Source organism: Monomorium pharaonis, chromosome 9, assembly GCF_013373865.1.
Source record: "Monomorium pharaonis isolate MP-MQ-018 chromosome 9, ASM1337386v2, whole genome shotgun sequence".
NCBI classification, from domain to species: domain Eukaryota; kingdom Metazoa; phylum Arthropoda; class Insecta; order Hymenoptera; family Formicidae; genus Monomorium; species Monomorium pharaonis.
Window position 1 is genome coordinate 16,427,463 of NC_050475.1, and position 23,582 is coordinate 16,451,044.

Below are 23,582 nucleotides of genomic sequence, written 5' to 3' on the forward strand. Positions count from 1 at the left end.
TTGTAATCTACTTATTTAATTTCATTCTAATAATAATAATTTTATTATTACTTCCGTAATTACCAGTGTAATTAGTACAATTATTATGATTATAATTATTATACTCGTAATATCAAGAGACACGGTAGTGGCATTACGACTACAAGTGAAAGCGTAGTCGTAATAAACCAAAAAATAGTATCATAGCTAAGAATTCTTGAAATTTTTATCTTTAATGTAAGCGATGGGGCAGTTACATTAAAGATAAGTGGCCCCGAAGCGAGATAAGTATACCAAGCACTCTCTAACGATTTGCCTGGCGAGCAGCGTGTCTGTTTTTATTTTCAATTTCGTATGAGCATAGGAATGACGTCCGGAGAGTCGAATCATTCTCTTACAGTACCCGGAGACGAACAGATGAAAGATCGGATAGGCTTTAAGGCCCTGTGTTGTGTATATCTCCTCGCGCTTATAATAAATTCGTTGAAAGCATTTGTGTATTTGAATAATTTGAAAACGGACAATCCGGTGATCCTCGATCATCCACCCATTACATTAATTAAGAGACATAAATAAATAACAAGCTTTTTAAGATTATTCTATTCTATCTGTATCAAATATATACGTAGATCTTACTTTTATTTCTTTTGCTAAATTATTAAATCAGATTGTATAGTTTTTTCTTGTTTAAAATATTTATTATAAAGTGTTTATAAAAATGGATGTACATGAACATATGTAAGTGCCTGCAGTGTATTGAGTTTGGATCCTTGAATTTATTAAGCCAAACTGTGAATTACCATATGGAATTTGATTCTGAAATAAGATTTTGTTCTTTAATGATAATTTAGTATCTTTATGCTAAAGTGTGCGATTTTCATTCCGATCTGAATAATTAAACTTTAATTTTTCTAAAACAAAAAATTGTAGCGTTATTCAGTATTGTGATTCATAGATTGTAAATTATTTTATTTTATTTTATCCACGAGACCGGTCAATTGTCAGGCCAGGAAATGTTCAAAAAGTTTGTAACATATACCAAAAATTTAAAAGAATGTTTCTAAAAATTATCAAGATTTAAAAGATATTTTTAATTAACTTTAAATATTACATTTTTTAATATCTTTTAATATATATATATATATATATAAAATAAAGACTTCAAAATATATATTTTTTAAAATCTCTAAACTGAAATAAATAATAGTTTAATGTATCGTCAGAAATAAAGAGGGGGGGGGGTACCAATTGCCTACAGCTTTGTTTGCACACATGAAAATAATTAAGGTACAAGAGTAGGATTGCACACATGACATTATTGCGCCCATACACATTGCACACATGACAATATTGCGCGTAGATACATTGCACACATAATATTATTTCGCTCACACACATTGCACACATGACATTATTGCACACATATGTTAACGAAACAATATTAACACATTGCACACATGACATACATACTTGAAAACGTTACTATGTTAGTAAGTAACATTATAATAACGTTGCAGCAATATTTTTGTACTTACTGGGAAGTTTTTTCGTTTAGTCATTGTGATCATTAAAAAGCAATAAACAACGTAATTTTCTCGGGATTTTTCCTTAAAACAATCATCTCCTTCTGCCTTGTCAGATACGTATCTGCATTCAATGTTAATAGAATGCTCCGTTCTACATGTTGCCTGCTCACATTTATTCTCGTTCGTTTCCTTATTTCAGTTGAAGTGCGGTTGTGGTCGCGTTATCACGTTCACCTCCATCGTATCACAAGTTATAAAGAACCTATCAACTTTCGTCCGTTTTTACGGGTCTCGAGGTCTTAGATCATTCTGGGAGAAGCATTCCAGGAGAAGCATTCCTTACATGTTACCAGAGTTGAAGAGATAAAAAACTAGATTTGATAGAAAGCTGAATTACTTACCAGTTCCCGGAAACGGCGATCGAGAATTGCAACATTGATTGAAAATTATAAATTTATATCTATCAATTTTACAAATGTAAACTCGAATAAGTTGAAGACTGTTTTCCGCTGTGCCTAGAAACGCCAGTAAGATGATGCGAACAAGCAAGGACTACCTTGAAGACACGTTAGACATGTCGAACGTTCTAGATACTGATAGTAATAATTGTCAAAGCGAAATATCCCAATTCTTCGCAGGAAGCAATGTCCTAATTACAGGTGGCTCTGGTTTCCTCGGCATACTTCTAATAGAGAAATTATTACGGTAAAATATGTTTTAATATAGAAGATTTCAGTGTATACGAAAAGAATAATTTTTCTGAAGTAATTAAAATTTTAGTATTATATACGTTGTAACCGTGCTCGCGAGTGACGGCCAACTTCGCCTCCATCGCCTGGTCGCGGCCTTGCGCCGCCCGGATGACGGGGCGATCGAATTCTCGTAGTCTTATTGAAAGTTGAACTTGGGCGCCAGTAATGGATTCTGTAACTCGTTATCTCGTCATTATGTGTTATAATGATAGTTGCGCAGCTTTTTTACCATATAAAATATCTGCGCAAATGTCGTTATAACACAACGACGAAATAACAAGTTACAGAATTCCACTACAGGTACGTTAAGTGTATCACTCTTTTCATACCGAACTGTAAATTATCGTTACGTCGACAAAGTCGCGGGAAAGACGGGCGCTCGTTAGGCCCGGGGCGTCGGCGGCTCCGATAGCCAGCTACTCAGCCCTAAAATGGCAGAGGGAGAGGTTCGATGCGGATAGAATCGGGAAGACGAGAAAACCACTCTAAAAATAGTATCAATTAAACAAATAAGAATAGCAAGTATATTTGACGAGTTGAACAAGTACAAAATCTTAATGCCTAAATCTTAGTGTCCTAGTATTCGTAATTATTTCTAAAATAAATGTTTAAAAAATATAAAGAAGAAGTTTATGAGCAATAATAAATTTGAAATGCAGAATCAAATTATGTATTTATTACATGCAACAAAATAAAACATAATAAATCAATATTTTAAATGATTAATATTAATAATATTGTATACAAAAAAGTTGCACGTGGAAAACTGTGAACAAGAATTATCCTTAAATTAAAAATTGCACACGGATATATTTTGCGTAAGAAAACTGTCAGTGTAAAATTTTTAATTCAAGGATAAATCTTGTGCACAGTTTTCCACGTGCAATTTTTTTGTATACAATATGTTTGTGTAGATTGTAGAATGTTCTGATCGTGTAAAGTTTTACTTTGTGTAGAATGTGATCAGTGCTTTTTTTCTACATATGACGTGTTACAAAAATTAACATTAATAAATGTAACTATAATGACAAGAAAAAAAGGCAAATATATTTTATACTCGCATATTTTAACACAATTGATTGATTATTCAAACACATTTATGATAATGAGTATCATACTGTTAAGTCATTTTATCCCTGTTTCGTAATAAACAATATGTTTTTTATGACAAATTCTTGTTATATAATAAATAATGCAAATAGAATGTAGTAACAGGCTAAAGCTAATAACATTTATAACGATCATAGGTGTATTTTTAATATAGATAGACTTATAGATGTTTTTAAGAAATAGTGTAGCTACAAAAATAAAATTTTTTACTATCAAACGTATTATTACAGATATTAAGTATAAAATAAAAATGTTTGCGAAAACAAATAGTATATAAATAAATTTGTTACTATTTTCTTTAAAAACAGTTACTATCTTATAGCAATTATTGCACCCTATGCTAATATTTTTGTCGAATACTGTATATAAAATGCTCAAGTATGATGAGAAAGAGTACTGAAAAGATTTCGACATTGTAAGTAATTCAAATGCCATACGTAATTATTTTAATGGTCGAACAAACCAATTTTCAGATCTGTATCTATTTACATTTTTAAATTCTTCAGCAAAAACTTCTGTTCTTTTTATGTGTAGAAATGTTTTGTACGTAAAAATAAACAATCACAAAATAATTTTTAATGCCAAATAATAAAACTAAATTATACTGTTCTAGCAGATAATTCTAGTTTCAGCAGATTAAGTAAAGTTATAATAGCTATATATATTTTTTAAAATAATTTTTTAATAATATATATTTTTAATAATTATTTTTATCAAAAATAAATACCTCTAGATGCTGTCCGGACATAGGAAAGTTATACATGTTCATGAGAGCAAAAAAAAATAAATCATCCGAACAAAGATTCAAGGAGCATTTTGATAATATTGTTAGTAGATAATATATATAATAAGCATGATTTAAATAAATATGTAATTTGGTAAAAAAATTTTTTACTTGTTAACAACTTGTTTTTTTCTTTAGATTTATGATAGATTAAAGAAAGAGCAACCTAACTTTAACAAAAAAGTAATAATGATAGAAGCTGAATTAAGCAAGTTGGATCTCGGATTATCAGAGGAAAATCGAAAATGTCTTTTAGACGTAAACGTAATTTTCCATGTGGCGGCAACTGTACGATTTAATGAATCAATTCGTATCGGCGGTGGACATAAATGTAAGAGGAACGAAGCAGCTTCTTCTCTTCGCTAAAGAAATGCCGAATTTAAAAGTATGAAAAAAAGAATCACATAGGTTTTCACCTTTTGGAAAAAATTCAACTTATTTGATTTTTAATTTTTTCCAGGCATTCGTCTATGTATCCACTGCATTTTCTTATTGTGTAAATAATTTCATTGAAGAAAAATTTTATCCTCCACCTATAGAAACGGAAAAAATCTTAACTTTACTTGACATCTTGGACGATGAACAATTGGACAAACTCACGCCGACGTAAGTGCCATTTTAGAAGTGAAAAAATCATAAGAATTCCAGGTAGCACGAGTAGAAAGATACAACTGTATGCGAATAATATTCGACAATTCTTCATGCATAGTAAATTAAATGAAGACGCTATCTATTTTTCGCTACATTTGGGTTCTACAAAATTATTTTAATGCACGATGAATTCATCAACAAATATCTTAATCTCCTAGTAGGATGCATGTAGAAATATTTTGGCAGGTATCTAAAGTAACATTTAATCTTCTATTGTTGATTATGACTTGCTAGCATTGGGAAACTTAGGGAGAGTAATTGTAGCTTTTCTATTCTATCTAATCTAATTGTAACCTTTCTCCTACCGTATTTGCTACAATTACTCTCGCTAAATTTTCCAATGCTAGCAGGTTGTAATCAACAATAAAAGATTAAATGTTGCTCTAGACGCCTGTCAAAACATTCCTACACACATCCTACTAGAATGCTTTTGGCAGACATTTGTTGATGAATTTATCGTGCAAGAATTAAAATAATTTTTTTGAACACAAATGTAGCAAAAAATAGAGAGCGTCTTCATTTAATTTGCATGAAGAATTGTCAAATATTATTCGCATACAGTTGTATCTTTCTACTCGTGCTACCTAAAAATAAACGTCGAGCATTATTCAAGTTATTCAATATGCACTTCATTATATTAATATTGCACACTATTTTTAGTAAACATACAAATATAACTTTTATTTTCTTGTTTATTCTACAGTTAATCATAAAAATATTGATAAAAATTTTTTATATGGTATATCTTCAATTATAAATTTTTTATATATATATTATTTTAATCGTTATCTTTCATGTACCTAAATGTGTATTTATATATGGAATGAATATAGATTGCTAGGTAAATGGCCAAATTCGTACGCATTTACAAAGGCGATCGCTGAAGATACTGTTAGACAATACAGTATTGGAATTCCAGTCTGTATCATACGACCTTCGATTGTAACGTCAACCGTTGGAGAACCCGTGGCTGGATGGATTAACAATTTTTACGGAGCGATGGGCGTAGTTATGGGCAGTGCTCTAGGTTTATTACGTACTTTACATTGTGATCCTGACAAAGTGGCAGAGATAGTGCCCGCTGATTATGTCATTTCACATTTCATCGCCGCAAGTTGGGATACCGCTAAAAGAAGGTAAATCTATTTTAAAGATACAAAGTAGATATTCCTGTAATATAATAGTTAAACAGATTTATTTTTATAAATAAGTTAATTTACGTTACTTTATTTTATTACAAAAATGTACTATACTCGCGCTAATTTATTATATTTTTATTTTATGTATATACATAGAGAAATGATTAAAGTTAAATGTAAAGTTAATTTGTGTACTCAGGATTATTATTATTATTATATTTTTATTATCATTATAAAATTTTTGAATAGAAATTTAATTTTGGGTAAGAAAAGAATAAATAAGCGCGACATATTGTTTCTTTTAATATTTACTAAATTGTTATAATGCGCAATAATCATAATAGTCGCGACGACATTATGACACAAATAATTGCGTTTAACAATTCTTCTTAATTCAGAATAAATCGACATATAATTCAGTTTTTTTTAATAAATAAAGTTGCTCTGACACGATTTTTCTACAAAGAGTTTACGTATAACGTATAATAAGCATAATAAGCATAATAAGATAAATAAGAGCAAAAACACATTGTAGTTATTTACAGCACGAATTCAATGCTGCAATCATATATAACCAACGTGTACCCAAGTAAAACAAAAAATCTATAGAACAAAAAACTGTTATATCACAATAACGTCATAATAATTTCATAATGATTATCAGAAGTCATATTTGGATTATGATCAAAAAGTAATCAAATTATGATTTAAAAATGTGGAGCCGGGCGCGGGACAAGCCCGATCGTAAAAAAGTTTTTCAGACGCTAACACGACGGGTCAGTGCGGCGCGCGGCGGTCGCGAGGATAGAATGCATCTATTTTTTTTTTAATGCGTCTCTTTTTTTTGTCTGCGAGTGGACATGCGATAGCGTCCGCGGAGCTGGACACGCGAGCCTAGCGACAATTAAAAAAAGACAGTCAGTCCTTGCGAGCGATCTATGCGAGTAGCATCGAACGGGCAGTTCTTGCAAAAAAGTCCTGCAGGTCACATCCTTGCGAGTATAATAAAGGAAACTTACATTTTAACTGAGTGTGTGCGTGTTTGATTTCCTACAAAAAATTTAGATATACTGTTTGAATAGTTCACGATAATTTAATTTTAGTCTACTTCCGACATCCATAACAAAAATGATACTATCATGATAAGAATATGCGCAGACTTTGAGAAGCAAGAGAAAAGTGAGTGTTGCGGCGTCGTCGTTATGCGAGTGTCGTGTTTGTTCACATATGAATGTTTATGAACCGAGTTGAGCAAAATTACATTTAATGTGCAAATTTATAACGGAGATGAAACAGTCTTTTTTTGTGCGACATAGAATTTTGCCTTAATATATGTGCATTTGAATAGGTACATATGTGAATACAAATATAAATGTGTATAAACGTTCATAACTTCACATCGCAATTAATTGCATCGACTAAATAAAGCCGTTACATCATGAAACCGGTAAATATTGTCACAAGATTTTAATCATTTTGTATATACAAGCAATTTTGTATATACAAGCGTTTTCTAGGCGAAAGTGATTAAAAGATTAAAATATAGGCATATAATAGTCATATTATTATTCAATAAAAGTATTAAATGATATAATTTTGATTTTTTAGAAATAACTACAATTTGATGTTATCTTGACTTTTAAATGACTTTTTTTCTATTTGGGTATAATCAAAAATAAATAACAAGAAATAAGAGAGAAAATAAAAATTACAATGTAATGAGATTTAAATTTAAATAAAATGTAAATTTTTCTTATAAATCAGAGTTAGATGAAATCACTCCATTTAAAATGTCAAGCTAAATTTAAAAAAAATTTAAAATCTCGAAAAATGTGTATATAATATTCAGATTTTTAAAAAATTCTTATGTTTTATTAATATTAAGTTTCAATAATATCTTTTTAAATAACAATGCATACGCAATGCATAGATATACACATAACTTTGTTATTTATAATATATATTTTTGTTAGAAATACTCTATTGAGCATCGAGAATGCTAATTCGGAAGTTCCAGCAACTGAGAGGACACCGATTTACAATTACGTATCGACTTGCCAAAATCCCATCACCTGGAAAAGATTTATGAAATTAAATAAGATATATGGTATGCAGGTACCAAGTGCACAAGTTTTCTGGCACTACATGCTTATCCTAAACAAATATAAATTTATGCACGATATTTGTGTCATATTTCTACACATGATACCTGCTATAATAGTCGACACTATACTCTTTTTCAGTGGCCGAAAACCAATGTAAGGGACTTATCGAGTTTACTTCTACAAGACAACGAAGCAAATCTTGCAGAATTTAATGGTTATAAATTTTCAGGCTAATGAAAGCAAATAGGAAGATAAACTCATTTTTGTCTATTATATCGTATTTTTCGTCAAGAGAATGGCGCTTCAATAACGATTCCGTTGTAAAGCTCTGGAATCGTATGAATCGAGCCGATCGCAAGATTTTCAATTTCGACATAGATCATTTAAATTGGGAATCGTATCTCAAACACATAATACCTGGTGTACGCGTATATTTAATGAAGGATCCAATGGAGACCTTAGAGCAAGGACGACAGAAATACAGAAGGTGAGTAATTATTTTTGCATATAAGTATATCGCTATTGCTTTTTGTTTGTGAAACATATATTTACAATCTCTTCTTTTCTTTTAGATTGAAAATTTACCATTATACTTTGTTAACAATTTTAACGATTTTATTAGTATGGGGCATCATAAGTTTAATAAATTATTTAATGTCGTTCTTCTTGTAGAAATTTGTTAAAAATTCTTTTATTTAATAGAAATAAATTTTATATATATGTATATACATATATATCATTTTATTAATATTTTTTGAATTTACTATGCATACAATGTTTTACAAGTTTCTAGATATTTATGAACAATCAGACATAAGCATTATTGCGACATTATGGAATTAAAAAAAAAAAAAAATTGTTTTTACGTTTAATTTATGTACACTATGTGTTCATTTACATATCAGTTTATATTAATACATTTTATAAATATTATTTTTATATTATTGCAAAGTTTCTCACAATAAAATCCAAAAAATTATTGTATTATCAAGTATTTGGGTAAACAATATAAAATTTTATCAATAAATATAAAAAATTTAATTGTCAGTAGATTGCTTTTTTCACGATTTCCTCTTAATAATTATGATGCTGTATTTATGAAGCTTGTATGCTGCAGTCGGAATTTGTTCGGAAGCAATTAGCAATCAACAAATGTATACGTGTATAAAGTATATTTCTTCATTAATAATATTTGTTTTATTATTTGTGTGATCGCATATTAAATGTATTACAATACGTAGCATACAAATTGATAGCGTATGGAAACATGTTATATATTTCGCATAATGTGCGAAAATTTGCCATAATAATTTGTTACCATTGCTTTTGTGGTATATTTCAACTATGATTTCTGCGAGCTGGAAACAGCTTCGGGATTATGTGTAATTAAATAATGCAAACTGAAGCGCGGCAGTAGATGGTTAAAAGCACCAAATGCATATTTCGTATTCATATTTCATCCTGAAAGACGAACAAGCCTAGGCGGAAAGGGGTTTTTAATCATTAAATTTACAGAGATGGTAAGATTAAAGACGATTATGAACAAAGGATAGACGATTGCAAAGTCACTATTTAATTATTTGGTGAAAAGTTTTTGTCACTTTTGATTTACGTCGGTGAACTACAAAGCTGATCTCTCCCCGTTGAAAAGTTCAGGAATAAAACCAGCATGGTACCGCTGATTTTTCACCGTTTTCACGACACGGACAGGAGAGAATTGGGATCTATCTCGCCATTACGTACGACTGGCTCGATTTACTCGATTCCAACTATCGAGACGTATATCGTCCCCCGCGACGTTAACGAAGATTTTACAAACTGACGCCGCCATTAATTCTGCAAGCGCGAAAATTTAGAGAGACGTCGGCCCCGCTACTCGCCCGGGACGCGACTTTGGGACGGTCTTTGAAACTTTGGTTCTATCTCGGAGGAAGACAAATGACAAGAGCCGAAAGCAGCAGGCCCCGGAGCTGCTGCTCGTACTCGCCCTTTCATAGGACGCATAACTCTCGTACTTGGTGGTGTGTGCTGTGCGCGGGACCACTCCAAGGGATAGAGCTTGTAAGAGTAATTTCGTCCTCGCATCGATAACGACAAGACTAACAACGATCGCGATCATCCTCTCTTCCACAAACTTCGAAACTCTGTTTGAAATCAGACATTTTACATGTGATTTCGGCATTGCGCTTGTTCCATGGATGAACAAGAAACTTGTTTCTTCAGGATAATGTGATCGACAACGAGCATGAAAGATCTTTTAAAATAATTATTATGTTTTTATTGATGTGTATATTTTTCGTTACTGTACGCAATACAGGTTGTATTTCATGAAACTTATTCTTCGGACTAATAGCAATGAAATTTTTTCACTGCAATTGTTACAAAAATGTTAACGGATTTCAATTCGAATCGCTGCTGCAACGTTTGCGAAGTCCGAAGCATTTCTTCTTCGCGCGTCTACACCCGAGTGGTGCACATCGTGCGAGCTGCACCGCGCGGTGATTTGATGATTCCTAAGTGCCACCTAAAATGAATTTTACCTCGGTAAATGGACCGCTTTGGGGGTTTTAATTGAACACGCCGCCGGTTTATCGTCATCCCCCAGGTCGTATCGACGACAATTTATTGTATTACTCGTATTACCCGGGGATCGCGCGCGCGCCGGCGGACAGATCTATGAGTACGATAGCGCGGCTGTATTGGCGGAGTGATTCAATATAGCACTCGTCATCCGGAGGCGGCATCGTTATCCTCACAATGGCTATCTGAACCCGGCCGCGCGCCCAACCCCCCACGATAATGGCATTTTGTAAAATGAACGGATTGTGGCTGTCGCCGCTGGAGGCCGAGCGCATGCCTCTCTGGTTCATCGAATCCCCCATGCGATCGTCCCGTCGTCGTACGAGCTCTAGTTAGAAAAATGCCCGATTGGGGGAAGAATACCGAGATATACATCCGATAGCTCGGGCTCGGCAAAGCGAGAAAACTCAGGCTCTTCCTCCACCCTTCACACTTACCTCGATCCGCAGCTCCACTTTATTCCCTCGGTATGCATTATCGACGTAATAAACTTCCAGGGGATATTTATGCGAGATTGCCACGTTATCCTACGTGAGGGATGCTCATTCGCGCGGGAAAATTGCACCCCGGGACGACGGCTAATGTATTAACATGCGAAAGGCACGAAGGAAATGACCGGCGCGACGGCGGCGACGGCGGCGGCGACTTACTTTATGGAATAATAACGGCGCATTGAAGAGATGATAATATTAGTCGTGGTCGAAGATTTACGGGCGGGCGCAATTGGACGGTGTAATGTAATGTAGCTCTCTGTGCAACGAAGGGATTAATGAAGAAAAACCGTGACTTTTCTCTCCTTCCCGTGCGTCGAGTCTTCTATTCCCTCGCGCCTTTTTGCACCGATTCCAAGAAGTCATAATATTAACGCTATATCTCTTTGTTTACGCTTGCTGCATCGAATAAATCAGATAACGGATAATGCCATACTTGTCTTAATAAACTTTCACTTATTTGCTTTAGCAAAGCCTAATCTTTTACGATTTAGCGGCTTATAGTTCGTGAGATACGCTTCGCGCGGTTCCTTCAAATTAATTCACACTTCTGAATCGGTTGAATTTTAATTGCTACTTCGTAAGCAAGAAACATTAACATTAAAAAATGTGGTAAAAACGTTTTTAAAAAATTATTTAATACATGATTTTGTGTTCAAAATATTATTGAAATGTTTTAAGAACATTATTTCCAAATCATATCAAAGTTTGTTCATATCAATGTATACAGCATTAAACACGACACATTTGAAAATATTACATATATTAAATATCGTAATGATCTTATACGTATTAAGCGTAAATTTTTTTCACTGCCTCGTTGTAAAAGTGAATGTACAATTTAATTTAAGTAAAATTTTGTTAGGGACGTGCAAACGAGAGATATCGTGAAACTCCTGCGCTAATGTACGATACAGATCTGTTTTTGTCACTTCGACTAGCGTGGAGAATGACAGACGTCGAGCAATATGCATCGCTCGACACTAACTAGACATTCAGATCTCAGCGAGAAGGATGTGGAAAAAGTCCTTTAAAAATACATCTGTTTCTCGCAAGTGGCTCGATGCGTCTTTGCACACACGTACGGTTCAAATCTTTATCGAGACGAGCGGGAATATCCTGACAAATGCTCGCCTGTACTTATTCGTTCCTACATCGACATGATAAATGATAACGCGAAAGCCGCAAGCGGCTAAGCGTATATGTCTGGCAAATCGCGTCTGTTTACGCGCACACGCATGCACATGTAGAGACGCGTATGCGATGATTCGTACAATGGGTCGCGAAACAATAGTGTTAATTACACGGACCTCGTCTAACTCAAATTAGGCCGATATCCGTGCCGTTAATATTAATTACCCCACCCTAATTGCGCATATTCCGTTAAATTACTGACGCAGCCCTGCGAGCGATGACGCGCATCTCCGCCAGCGGATTCATTTGTAGTCGCGTTGCACGATATTTATGTACCGAATTCGCGCAACGGGGATACACGTCCCCGCGCGCCTAGGATGTCGTTGAAATTACGATCGAGAACGTGCGTTGCGTAGAGGTGCGCGCGTCCTAGGCTTAATTTGTTCAAGGCACCGAGGCGCAGCAGCTCGTTACGTATAGAGACAGATAGAAATGGGAATGCAACGCGAATGTGGCTACTGGACTAGAGTTTACCGCCTGAAGCAGGTTGTATTATATAGAATGATAATAGCATGTTCAAGCCGAATTATCGTATTGATACGTCTATACGTATTCAAATTCTATAACGGGAATTTAATCGCAGCTTAAGTAATTAAATTTCGTCTTAATTGGACGAGGTTTAATTGCAAAAAAACTTACCAGACTTTCTTACGAATAAATTTAGAAATAAATTGCTATTAAAATTTTTTTCTTTTAATTTGTCATAAAAAAACCAAGCTGATTTAGCCGCACCTTTTTGTAAAGTCATTTATTTTATAATAAGAGCGTTGTATAAATTTCCATTTTCAAAATATTATGATACAAATTTATAAATATTTTTGTAGAAGATTTTCGTGAAAACAAATTTTTTGTGATTTTTAATAAAATTTGCAAAAATTAAACATAGTTTTTATTTTAAGAAAAAGCCGCCGATTTTTATACGCCCGTTATTATAAAGCCACTTTTCAAGAGCGCGTTGTAAGTTTAGTTTTAAAGAATTGTGAATTTAAATAGGATATTAATATGAATTTATGTAGAACAAGATTCGTGGAAATAAACTTTTGTGATTCTAGCAAGATTTACAAAAGTTTACTTATATCACTTTCAAATTTGCATAACGATAAGGATAATCTTGGTTCTATTTCGCATTGATCGCAATTAAATTTCTGTTATGGAAATATTAATTTTACATTGGCCAAACGATCTATATGCGGAACGGGTAAGTTTTAATACCCTGTATAACGGGGCTGAAGAAATTCGAGCCACTAGAGATGGTCAATTGTTTCGAGACCGAAGCACCTCTGTTTTTTCAATCCTTTCCGAAGTTGAACGTCTTTCGCTTCAGCGATACAATTGTGGAACGAAAAATAGGGTCAAGAGTCACATTTTCGTAGCTTGTCTACGCGTACGATTACTACTGGAGTGTCGAATTGCTATTGAAGACCAAATCAGCAGCGCTGACTCCAGTGAACCGATGCATCCACTTGACCGGCATCCGATGTCAATGATCATCGATATCTCGAGCACCATGCGCCGGCATACGCGCACATTTATGCATATAGATAATCCTTGTGTAATGCATGTACGCACGTAATTATACGTATGCATATATTATACATTCGAACATATTATATTACACATTCAGACATTGATATTGTCACAGGTTCACGTCCGCATTTTTTCCTCGCGACTCCAATTTTGCAAGGATGTCGATCATCGTACAAAAGAGGAATTTCAATTTGCATTGCGGGAATGTCTCGCTTAAATGTTTTTCTCGTGACGCCAATCACACACTGTTAAAAATGTGTTAAAATACATTTCACATGTCTCACTCAAATTCTTGTGTCAATTTAACATAAAGCAGATGTGTAAAAAATAACACAAATAACATGTAAAAAAATTTAACTTAATAATGTTTTTACTTACATATGGTTAATATTAGGGTAAGTTAAGGTTAGGGTAAGTTATGATGGCCATACGGAAAAGACTGACTGCCTGCAAAGTTTTTCACGTGTTCATTAGAAATTGCCACAATGTCGAATAAATTACAGTTGTGCTGTCGCAATGAACGTTATTCACGTAACAAAAGTATGTAAATTGTAATGTGTAATTATATTTTTTATTTCCTTTTCTATTTTTTAAATAAATACTATGATTATCTTTCTCTCGCAGTTTGGGCAAAATAGCCCATGACATTTCGGGATAAGTGTTTATGTATATATTTTATTTAAAAAAGACGAGAATTAAGTTATGCACCTAATATTTTAATTTCACATATCATATATGTTTTTTTTTTTTTAGTAATGACAAAATAAGTTAAATTGATCCTAAACTTGTGTAAACATTTAATATGAAAAATGTTTAAAACTAAAACTAAATATGTAAAATTATAAGTTTTTAAATTATTCTATAAATGTTAAGTACATAAAAAATGTATAGCCAACTGTTTTATAATACTATGGCCATCTTTTTCCTAAAAGTTGTGAAAGATGGCCAATGTTCATGTTTCAATATTTTGATAATGAAAATTTTCATTAAGTATTTTCTCTTTAATGTCGATAATTTTACATACTTAAAGCTTTAGTGAAGTAATATACCAAACGCTATTAAAAAATAATAAAAAGAAAGTATGTTTTTTGCATTTAAAAAAACTATGGCCGTCTTACCCAAGTTTACCCTAAATGAAATTAAAGCAAAGTATTATTTTAGCATTAAAAAAAGTTGTTTATAGTTGTTATTTATGGTTTTGATAAAATTAAAATGTTAAATTGACATAATCTATGTATCGAAATCTATGTAGGCGGAAACCAAACAATAAAAGGCAGCGGATTCTTTATGAATAATAACATAAGACATTATCATGTTTAACACATGATAATTGTTACAAAAAGAAAAGTTACACAGTTTATTTATTAACTTTAACATATAAAATATGTCACCAAAAATTAATATATTTACATATAAATTGAGTTATTTTAACTTTTAGAAATAGTTAATATAAATTTATCATACAAAAATCTAAGCAACATAACAGCGATATGTTAAATTAACACACGCCTGTGTTAGACATTTGACACAAAACTTTATACACAGGAAAATTTTAACACCAATACAAAATGTTTTTTACCGTGCACGTGTGTGTTCGCAGAAATTCAGAATTGTCACGAGATATGGTCAACTTGAAATTTGATATAGCACATAAATTGCAATCGGATCGTCTCATCGTGCTCGAGTCTCATTGACTGATTTCTCAAGCTTGCGTTTTACTTTATCTGAATAAAATCAAAAATCAATTTGACGTTTTAATTTTATCTAATTTTAGCTGCAAGATATCTGAAAGACACAGACGTTAGAATTTCTCTTGTCGCGTTAGCCTGAGCGTGAAGAATAAAAATAGCATACCGCATTGTTAATTTGAAGTGGAAATGGCATTGCGATCGACTTGTTCCGCGCTTGAATTCGGATTTATCGATTTCTTCGTAGCGTCTCGTCTGTGCGATTGGACATTTCCCGATTGAAAAGGCGTCACGACAAGTTAGTGTGCATATGACAGCTGCATCGACGTAATCTTCGCGATAGAGCTGCGTGACCCGACAAATTCCGAAAGGCTCCGCATTCGTTCCTGTCCCCGGAAAGTTATTCACAGGTTGTTCGAGATATACACACATCAAATTATGTAACAATATTGCGCGTCGATGAAATAAATAGAAAAAGGAAAGAAAAGTGAAGGAACTGCTGCGAGTGCACTGAAGTTTAATCGGTGGCTTGATGCATTCGATTTTCATACTTTAATTTCAAATGAGGCAACATATCGAACATATATGTTCTACAAAATCAGAGCGTAACAAATTAACTTTGAATAAATGCATTTTGAAATGTATAAATATAATTTTTATATAAAATAATATGCAGTTTTATGATTTAAAATAATAGAAAAAAGATTAACAATTAAATCTGAAAGATTGAAATAATTTTCTAGATAATTGTGTTTAAAACAAAAGACTCGTTGTTTCAGAACTACAGATTAACAGTGCAACTTTAAGATTCGACGCAACGTTGTTGCGCATGCTGAACTAGCCTCGGCTGTTGTTACCTTCACGAACGGAATCGTGAGAAATTAAGAGAGTCTCGAAATACACAGTAGCTACAGTCGCGGTCAGTGAAATTGATAACATGCGGAAGCGTGCTATGATAAATAGCTCCGCTGGTCCGATATAGCGGCGAAGGAAACGAAGTCGCGGAAAGGGGAAGCGAGCGAGACGGCGCTATTAATCAGCGACGGGTGTGTTTTGTTGTGTCTTCCATAGAAGAAGATACCTCGCGCTGCAACGCTACACCCTTCGCAAAACCCCCCGGGTTGCAAAAGCGTCCCGCCCGGCTATCTTTGACTCGCCAAAAAGAAGGATTAAAAGGCGCCTCGAGAATTGGAGGAATCTTTAATTAGTCTTGACACAGGGCAAGTCGTTTCGTCCCTTCCTGTTACGTGACAGATCACGTGAATCACGCGAAAACACAACCCCCGCAGTTCTTCCGGCCGTGTTCTCCATCCGCGAACGACCGCGTGCCGAAACGAGGGCAAATAAAATTTACAAGGTACACAGGGAGCTCGCTTAACCCCTCCTCGTTATCGCGCGCATTGGTTAATCAAACATCGAGAGGAGGGGAGGGAAGGGGGTAGAGAGGATGGAGTTCGTTTTAATTTCGCAATATCGAAACGCCAGTTACGTTCAATGAGAAATTTGCTCCGAACCCTACTGCATCCCTATCGAGTAACAATACTCGGGTGTATTAACTTCAGAACAACACGGTCGGAGGGTGTAATGGAGTCCTGCAAACATATTTGTATAGAAGAATGTGTATACATATACGTATGTACACGTGCGTGAACATTTATTTTTTTTTCAAACAAATTCTCAAACAATTTTCAATGTATTTCTATCTTCTGTTTTTGGAACCTTTCACGTATCTTTTCCTATTTTCAATCTGGACAGTTAAGTATGTCGAGCTTATTTAAATAAAACTCATCTGCATTTCAAAATAAATTTTAGATTACAAAGAATAAAAATCCATATGTGTGTGTGTGTGTATGTGTGTGTGAAAGTTTTATTTCTCTGCAGAAATAGGAAAGAGATATATATACTCAAATATATGCAGTTTATAATTCCGTCTGGAAAGCTATCTCGTTTTACTTTTGATATGTTGACCACGTTCAGCTTACGTGTGCGTTATTCTTAAATGACACGATATAAAAGCATGAATTACACCGCATGCATATTTTAATAGCGCGCAAAAGAATGAATATAAATGAGCGCAGTCCGCGTGAGCGAGCGAATGAACGTAATTACGGAAGGATTATTGCAAGCTCGATGATAAAAATACGAGCTATCCTAGGACTTCACTTTCTTTCATCAATGGACACTTTGAGCAATTTACAATCGATTCCTTTTGAGCGGAAACTTCATTATACATTATCATTTTAACTACCTTTAGCGGTACGTATATGTGTAACCATATAACGGAGTTTCGTTCATTTACATTCAAATGACCTGAGTTTTTCAGAATTTTAATCCGAGGTTTAATCAGATTTAATACTCATTAGTCGAGATTCAATAACGAATAGCTAAAACTTGTAAAGGTAAGTTATAAAAGTAATAATCTGCTTTGTAATCTTTTTACAAAGAAAGAATAGTTTTTAATCTCACAAAAGAATCTCTCCTTGTAAAATTAGTCTTAAAAATTATAGAATACCACGTACGTACACTTTTTGTCAATGAATAAATATCTATAATTTAGAATCAGTAGTGCTCTTAACTTTTTGTTTCGAGTAAAAGCCTCGGGAGTTTAAAATATCGCAAGAGAAATGTTTTTACGTGGCGCACGCGGCACACATGTAAATGCTTACACGCACAGGCGGAGTCCTCAGGATGATCCTTTGTGCATCACGTGAATGCGAGCGAGACGTAATCACAAGTTAGAAGATCGTAACGATCATCCGCGGATCAAAGAGACGCGCTTTCGCGTCGTAGCTCGCGAGCTCGCCAAACGAAGCCCGTCGCTGCCGCGAAGCTGTAAAGGTTCGCCGGGCGAATACACGTGACACGCGAAGCTCGGTCGGTAGGCGATGCGTCGGCGTTCTCTATTACGGCTGCACGGCAGACACGCACTTTGCCATGGGGCTTGTATGCGCCACCCGGGGAGTAGGATGCATTTTCTGGCGCGTTTAAACCTCAAAGGACCTCTGGCCCGTGGATTCCGGCCAAAATGTTTTAATTACTCACGGTACAAAAGCGGTAGGAAACGTAAAAAGCGCCGGGGACCGGTTGAAAAATGAAAAGCGACACGGCTACGCGGCCCGGCGCCGTCGTTTCTTCGAGCGCGCGTAAAACATAGAATTAAATTAGAAGAAAAACAGAGGAGGATGCGCCGGGACAACGATGGCGCTACGGCGGGCCTTTATCTCGTTTGAACGCGCAAGGGATCTATTATTTTAATTTTCTGTTTATTCTGATTTATGAGCGTGACAAAAGAAAGGACTAAAAAATTCGCAATTGTTAAATAAATGGTCTTTCCCTTCTTTTCTACAAAGAGAGAAATTAAAGATACTTATTACCGATAATAATCCGCGAAATTTTTAAAAATATTTTAATACAAGTATACTTATATATAAATTTTTTGAAGTAGTTCATCTCTCGTTTTTTGAAAAATTTAACAGTATTATTGTCTCAATTAAAGGAACATTAGATCGCAAAAGAAAAAGTTCAAATAACTAAGAGGTCAATGAATACATGATGAAAATTTATAATGTACATACGTAATTCTTGCACAGGGACATAAAAATCAATCATCACAATTATTTTTTGCCAATATTATTTGTATCAAATACGATTATGTGAATGCTTTATCCATGATGACCCCTTTATCTTGTAAGTGACAATTATCATTAATATAATTCACATTCAACAAACAGTTTCTGATTTGCATTACAACACGATTTAGGATTTCTCAAATGTTCCTATTAAAAGTATGTTTCATATCACAGCTATTTAACTACTGACTACATCCGTCTAACCACTATAATTAGTTACGATAAAATGACGCAAGTGTTCATAAAAGCACTCGTAAAGGGGAAAGAGGAAAGAGGGGAACGCGTTTTCACTTTGGGGTATTCAGATCATATAGAGAAGATAGATGGAGTTTCCGTTTGTGTGGGGATACATTAAATAAACTAAGCGGACTATGAGCGCGGTCTTGAGTAAATACCTTCCGGCAAATAGAATGCTAATTAGCTGTAACAAGTAATATAAGTTGTCGAATTATGCAATCGCGGAATCAACATAATTCGCGTTTGTACCAAATACTCATGATACCACGCATATTGTGGTGATATAAACTTCTATGACCGATCCCAAAATAGGTAAATTAACAGGATAAACTGCACAATGAGAGATGTTTATGAAAACGCGTGGATTATTCGATGCCGATAGTTCAGTCATGTTTATCTCTGATCTCATGTTACTAGCATGTAGTTGCGATAAAGTACAAATGTTATTGCTAGTAATGTAATAATCTATAAAGGAATTATTTCATGTTGAGAGCATTCAGGTCAGATGTAAAAAATGCGAAATGAGTTGAAAGCGATTTATGATATTTTGATAATTAAAAAATTGTATCACATTGTTAAACTCGCGACGTCGAATTGAATAGTTTGAATTATTTTTCAGTCATTCCTATGTTGCTACTGCGCCTACTTAACATGTCGTTAATTTATTAAAAATGGAGTTAAACACTTTAACTCGGGGGGAAGCCTTTACATAAAACTGTTACATATACACACACACCACGCGCGCGCGCGCGCGCACATCGATAAAAATCTTTAGGAAAGAAAATTAAAACAGATATCAGAGGGAAACATTGTTTCTACTACACGGACTCGAGAGATATATCGAAAGAGCTATTCTCTTTAGATAACACGGGATCCGCTCCGCTCGTTGGGTTTTTTCCCCTAAAAAAAAAAAAAAAAAGAAAGTATGCAACCGCAAGGTAAAACGGGAATTTTACCGCAGGCAAGTCGGCGACGGAATAGCTAATTTTCTGCGAAGCAGTCGTGACGGGTTCGGAAGTGGTTTACACCTACATGTGTATATTTTCTCGCACCCTTCGTCGCTCGGTGCATCGCTACTCAACTTATTTCATTACGACAGCTCTCGTGTGCTCGCGCGCGAAAAACTCTCCGGAGACATCTAATTCCGCGGCCCTTATTTCCCGAACCGTAAACATACGAAAGAAATCCTACCATTCGTAAATGAGAAACTCGGATAGGGTCCGAGTTATAGGGTGATCAAATTGGCCGGATCACGATAAGCACGTGACGTTGTGTAAATCTGACGAAGACTTTAACTTGAGAATCGGTTTAACAGCAAGAGTGTTCACAGGACGCTTCATAATTTTACAATTAAAAATAACGCTATAAAAATTTTACATACTCTTTTTGGAAGATTTTGGATTCAAGGATAATTGATTTTCTGTGCAACTGTACGCGAAAGTATAGCTATGAAGTATCATGACGCTAAGTATTGATTCTCGAAACTATATTTTATCATTTTTATTTCTACACTGAGAAAAAAAAGTAATTGATTCAACAAAATTTTTTAGTTGCGGGCTGCCAACAAAAGATATATTCAATACAACAATATATGATATTACAATATAAATACATAGTCCAGTTATTGCACTTGCATTAACAGCAAATATTATTGTATTAAGTATATTTTTTGTTGGCAGCCCGCAACTAAACGTTTTGTTGAATCAATTACTTTTTTTATCAGTGTATCGAAAATTTTATGCTGCAAAGAATATAATCGATTTGTCTACAGTTGATTCTTTATTACGTATAGGTTTCGGTTTGATTTGCATAATCTTCTCGTAGGTAAAATTTTTTCGATTCTGTTACCGGAATGACGAATCGATGACGTTACTGGGATTGTTTAACTAGCGCTTAATTAACTCTCAGGAGTTATTTGTCAAGGCGACCCTGCTCACACTCTTTACTGTCATGGTTCTTATTCAACGTCCTTGTCTCTTAGGATTAAATATACGATATGACGATTATATGACAGAAGATAAAATAGAAACGTGCCTTCGTGATAGCTATTTTTCTTAAACAGGACGAATGTTTCAGAAATAGAAACGTCAGAATTTTCCAATCAAATATAAAACATCGAAAAATTTATTAGCTCTTTTATCTTCCATAAATTTAGTTTATTATATAGATTAAATGGATTCTTTTTTCTCATCACGTCAACAGAAAACTCTTGGTGCTTTGACAGTGCGTTACCGATACTTTGGTTTCCGATTTTATTTTATATTTTATTTTATATTCCTTTACCCCGAGTTTTATATGTGTCTCATGTGGAAACCACATTTTAAATTTAAAACATATATCTTTTAATAATAACAAATATTTGCAATTTTATGCGAAATTTACTCCAATCACTAATAATAAATTCTAAATACAAGTGACAATTATTTTATTTTTTGCAAAAACCTCTAACACAAGGTATTTATTTCTATGTTTATAGTTATATTTTATTCATGCAATTTTATAAGAAATTTAGGAGCTTATTGAAAAAGAAAAAAGTTTACAAAAAAAAAGGTAAAAATTACACAGAATGTGTTTCTGAATATTATTTACCTCTCTTAATTAACGTGAAAAGAGAGCGTATCCGAGGAGGGTTGCTGGCGAGCATCCCCTGAGGTCATCCGCCCGTATTTATACGGAGTGAATCTTTTTTCTGGCTATACTGAGTGGCACAATACCGCCTGATGTATACCCTGTAGCTAGGTTCGTAATTAAGCCGATCGCTAGATGTATTATGCAAGCATAAATCGGCAAGCAGAAAGTTATAATTGAGTATGAATAATTAAAATACGCCCGATCTAGGGGAACTCCGTACTTTTCACAATAACATGAAAAGTCCCGTCGGATATTTATGGTTGTTCCATAGACCCGTATGAAACATTCTTGAAACAATGGCATTACGGTCATAATACATAAATGCCAATAACTATTTTCTTTAATATAATGATATTTTGATATCTCGAACAACGTTTACATTATACGAATACATAAATATATGGGCGCTTATAACCCTTCAGGCCCTTCGGTAATTAATATAACATTACAATAATCTGCAATTCAACTTTGAGAAGTGAAGCAACAAAGGTAAAACAACAGTATATTTTCTTCGTGTTAATTTATATCTTGTCGACAAGAAGTGCGGATATGCTACGATTTAATCTCGCAGAGATTAACTTAGACCACAACTGTTAGCGAAGCAACGCTACTGCGATGTGTTTTTCATACTAATTTACATTTTGCCACTCCGACAAGAAGCGGATATGTCGCGACGTGAAGCAAAGTATCACGAATACCAATGTTTCCTTGATGTCTCATCACGCGGGGGAATTTCAAGAAAGCGGTCTTAGTGAGTGAGATCGTTGGGAAAATTGAATGAAGGGCAGAGGAAAGTCGGAACCTTAGTAAGAATTTCGAAGGATTTGCCGGTTGATTACGCTCATCAAAGTAAAAAGACATTTAGTTCTTTTGAAAATGCCGAAGCTCCTAAAGTGAGAAGATCAGAGAACGGCAAAGAGAACAATTCCTACTCGGTAATATTTCTCGAAGAAAATGATGTGAGATATCATATACGCGTAGAATACAATTATTGTTTGATTATACGTTTATTAGATAACGCGTAATTATTAACTGTTTCAATTTTTCTTCAAATAATGATGATATAAATTATATTAATAAAACTTTCAGCATAGTAACGATTTCTAGCATTTCATAAACAAATTCGGAGATAGTGTGAATCCTGAAATTGTGTGAGTACGTAGGCAAAACTTAGAACTAGATAAACGCTCACGATTCAACGTAAATTTTACGCGGTGGAAGTATCCCGATGGTATCCGCTATCCGTTTTCAGCGATGGAGGAAGAACGGATCGGACCGTTTGCGATCGGCAGATGCGTTTCAATTTCATACGCGAATGCGCCCGTCATTTTCTCAAATGTAGAAAGTGTCAGGAAGTAACGAAAAATTTACTATGTGTCAAGAAAGCCGAAATACGACGGTTTCAGGAAATGTAAATTACGCTAAGTATATCGAAATACGTCAGAAAATATGACAGTGTATCAAAATATGTATGGTCAGCGTATCACATAAACTAAATTACATATAAATACTGCATTACCTTATTCAAATTGCCAACAGCAAGAAAAATATGAATATAA

General features: G+C 34.2%; 2 protein-coding genes across 4 annotated transcripts in view; one reads left to right on the top strand and one right to left on the bottom strand.

Moving 5' to 3' along the window:
- The window catches only part of LOC105836499 (tryptase-2), a 140,971-nt gene that overhangs the window by 17,095 nt on the left and 100,294 nt on the right, over nt 1–23,582 (bottom strand). The window lies entirely within an intron of this gene.
- On the top strand, nt 1,705–8,734 carry LOC105836498 (fatty acyl-CoA reductase wat). Its single transcript, XM_028193135.2, is given in 9 exon segments — nt 1,705–2,210; nt 4,101–4,194; nt 4,290–4,463; nt 4,465–4,536; nt 4,612–4,757; nt 5,636–5,938; nt 7,915–8,199; nt 8,276–8,533; nt 8,619–8,734. Coding segments are annotated over 9 exon segments (1,605 nt in total). The 5' UTR covers nt 1,705–2,037; the 3' UTR covers nt 8,719–8,734.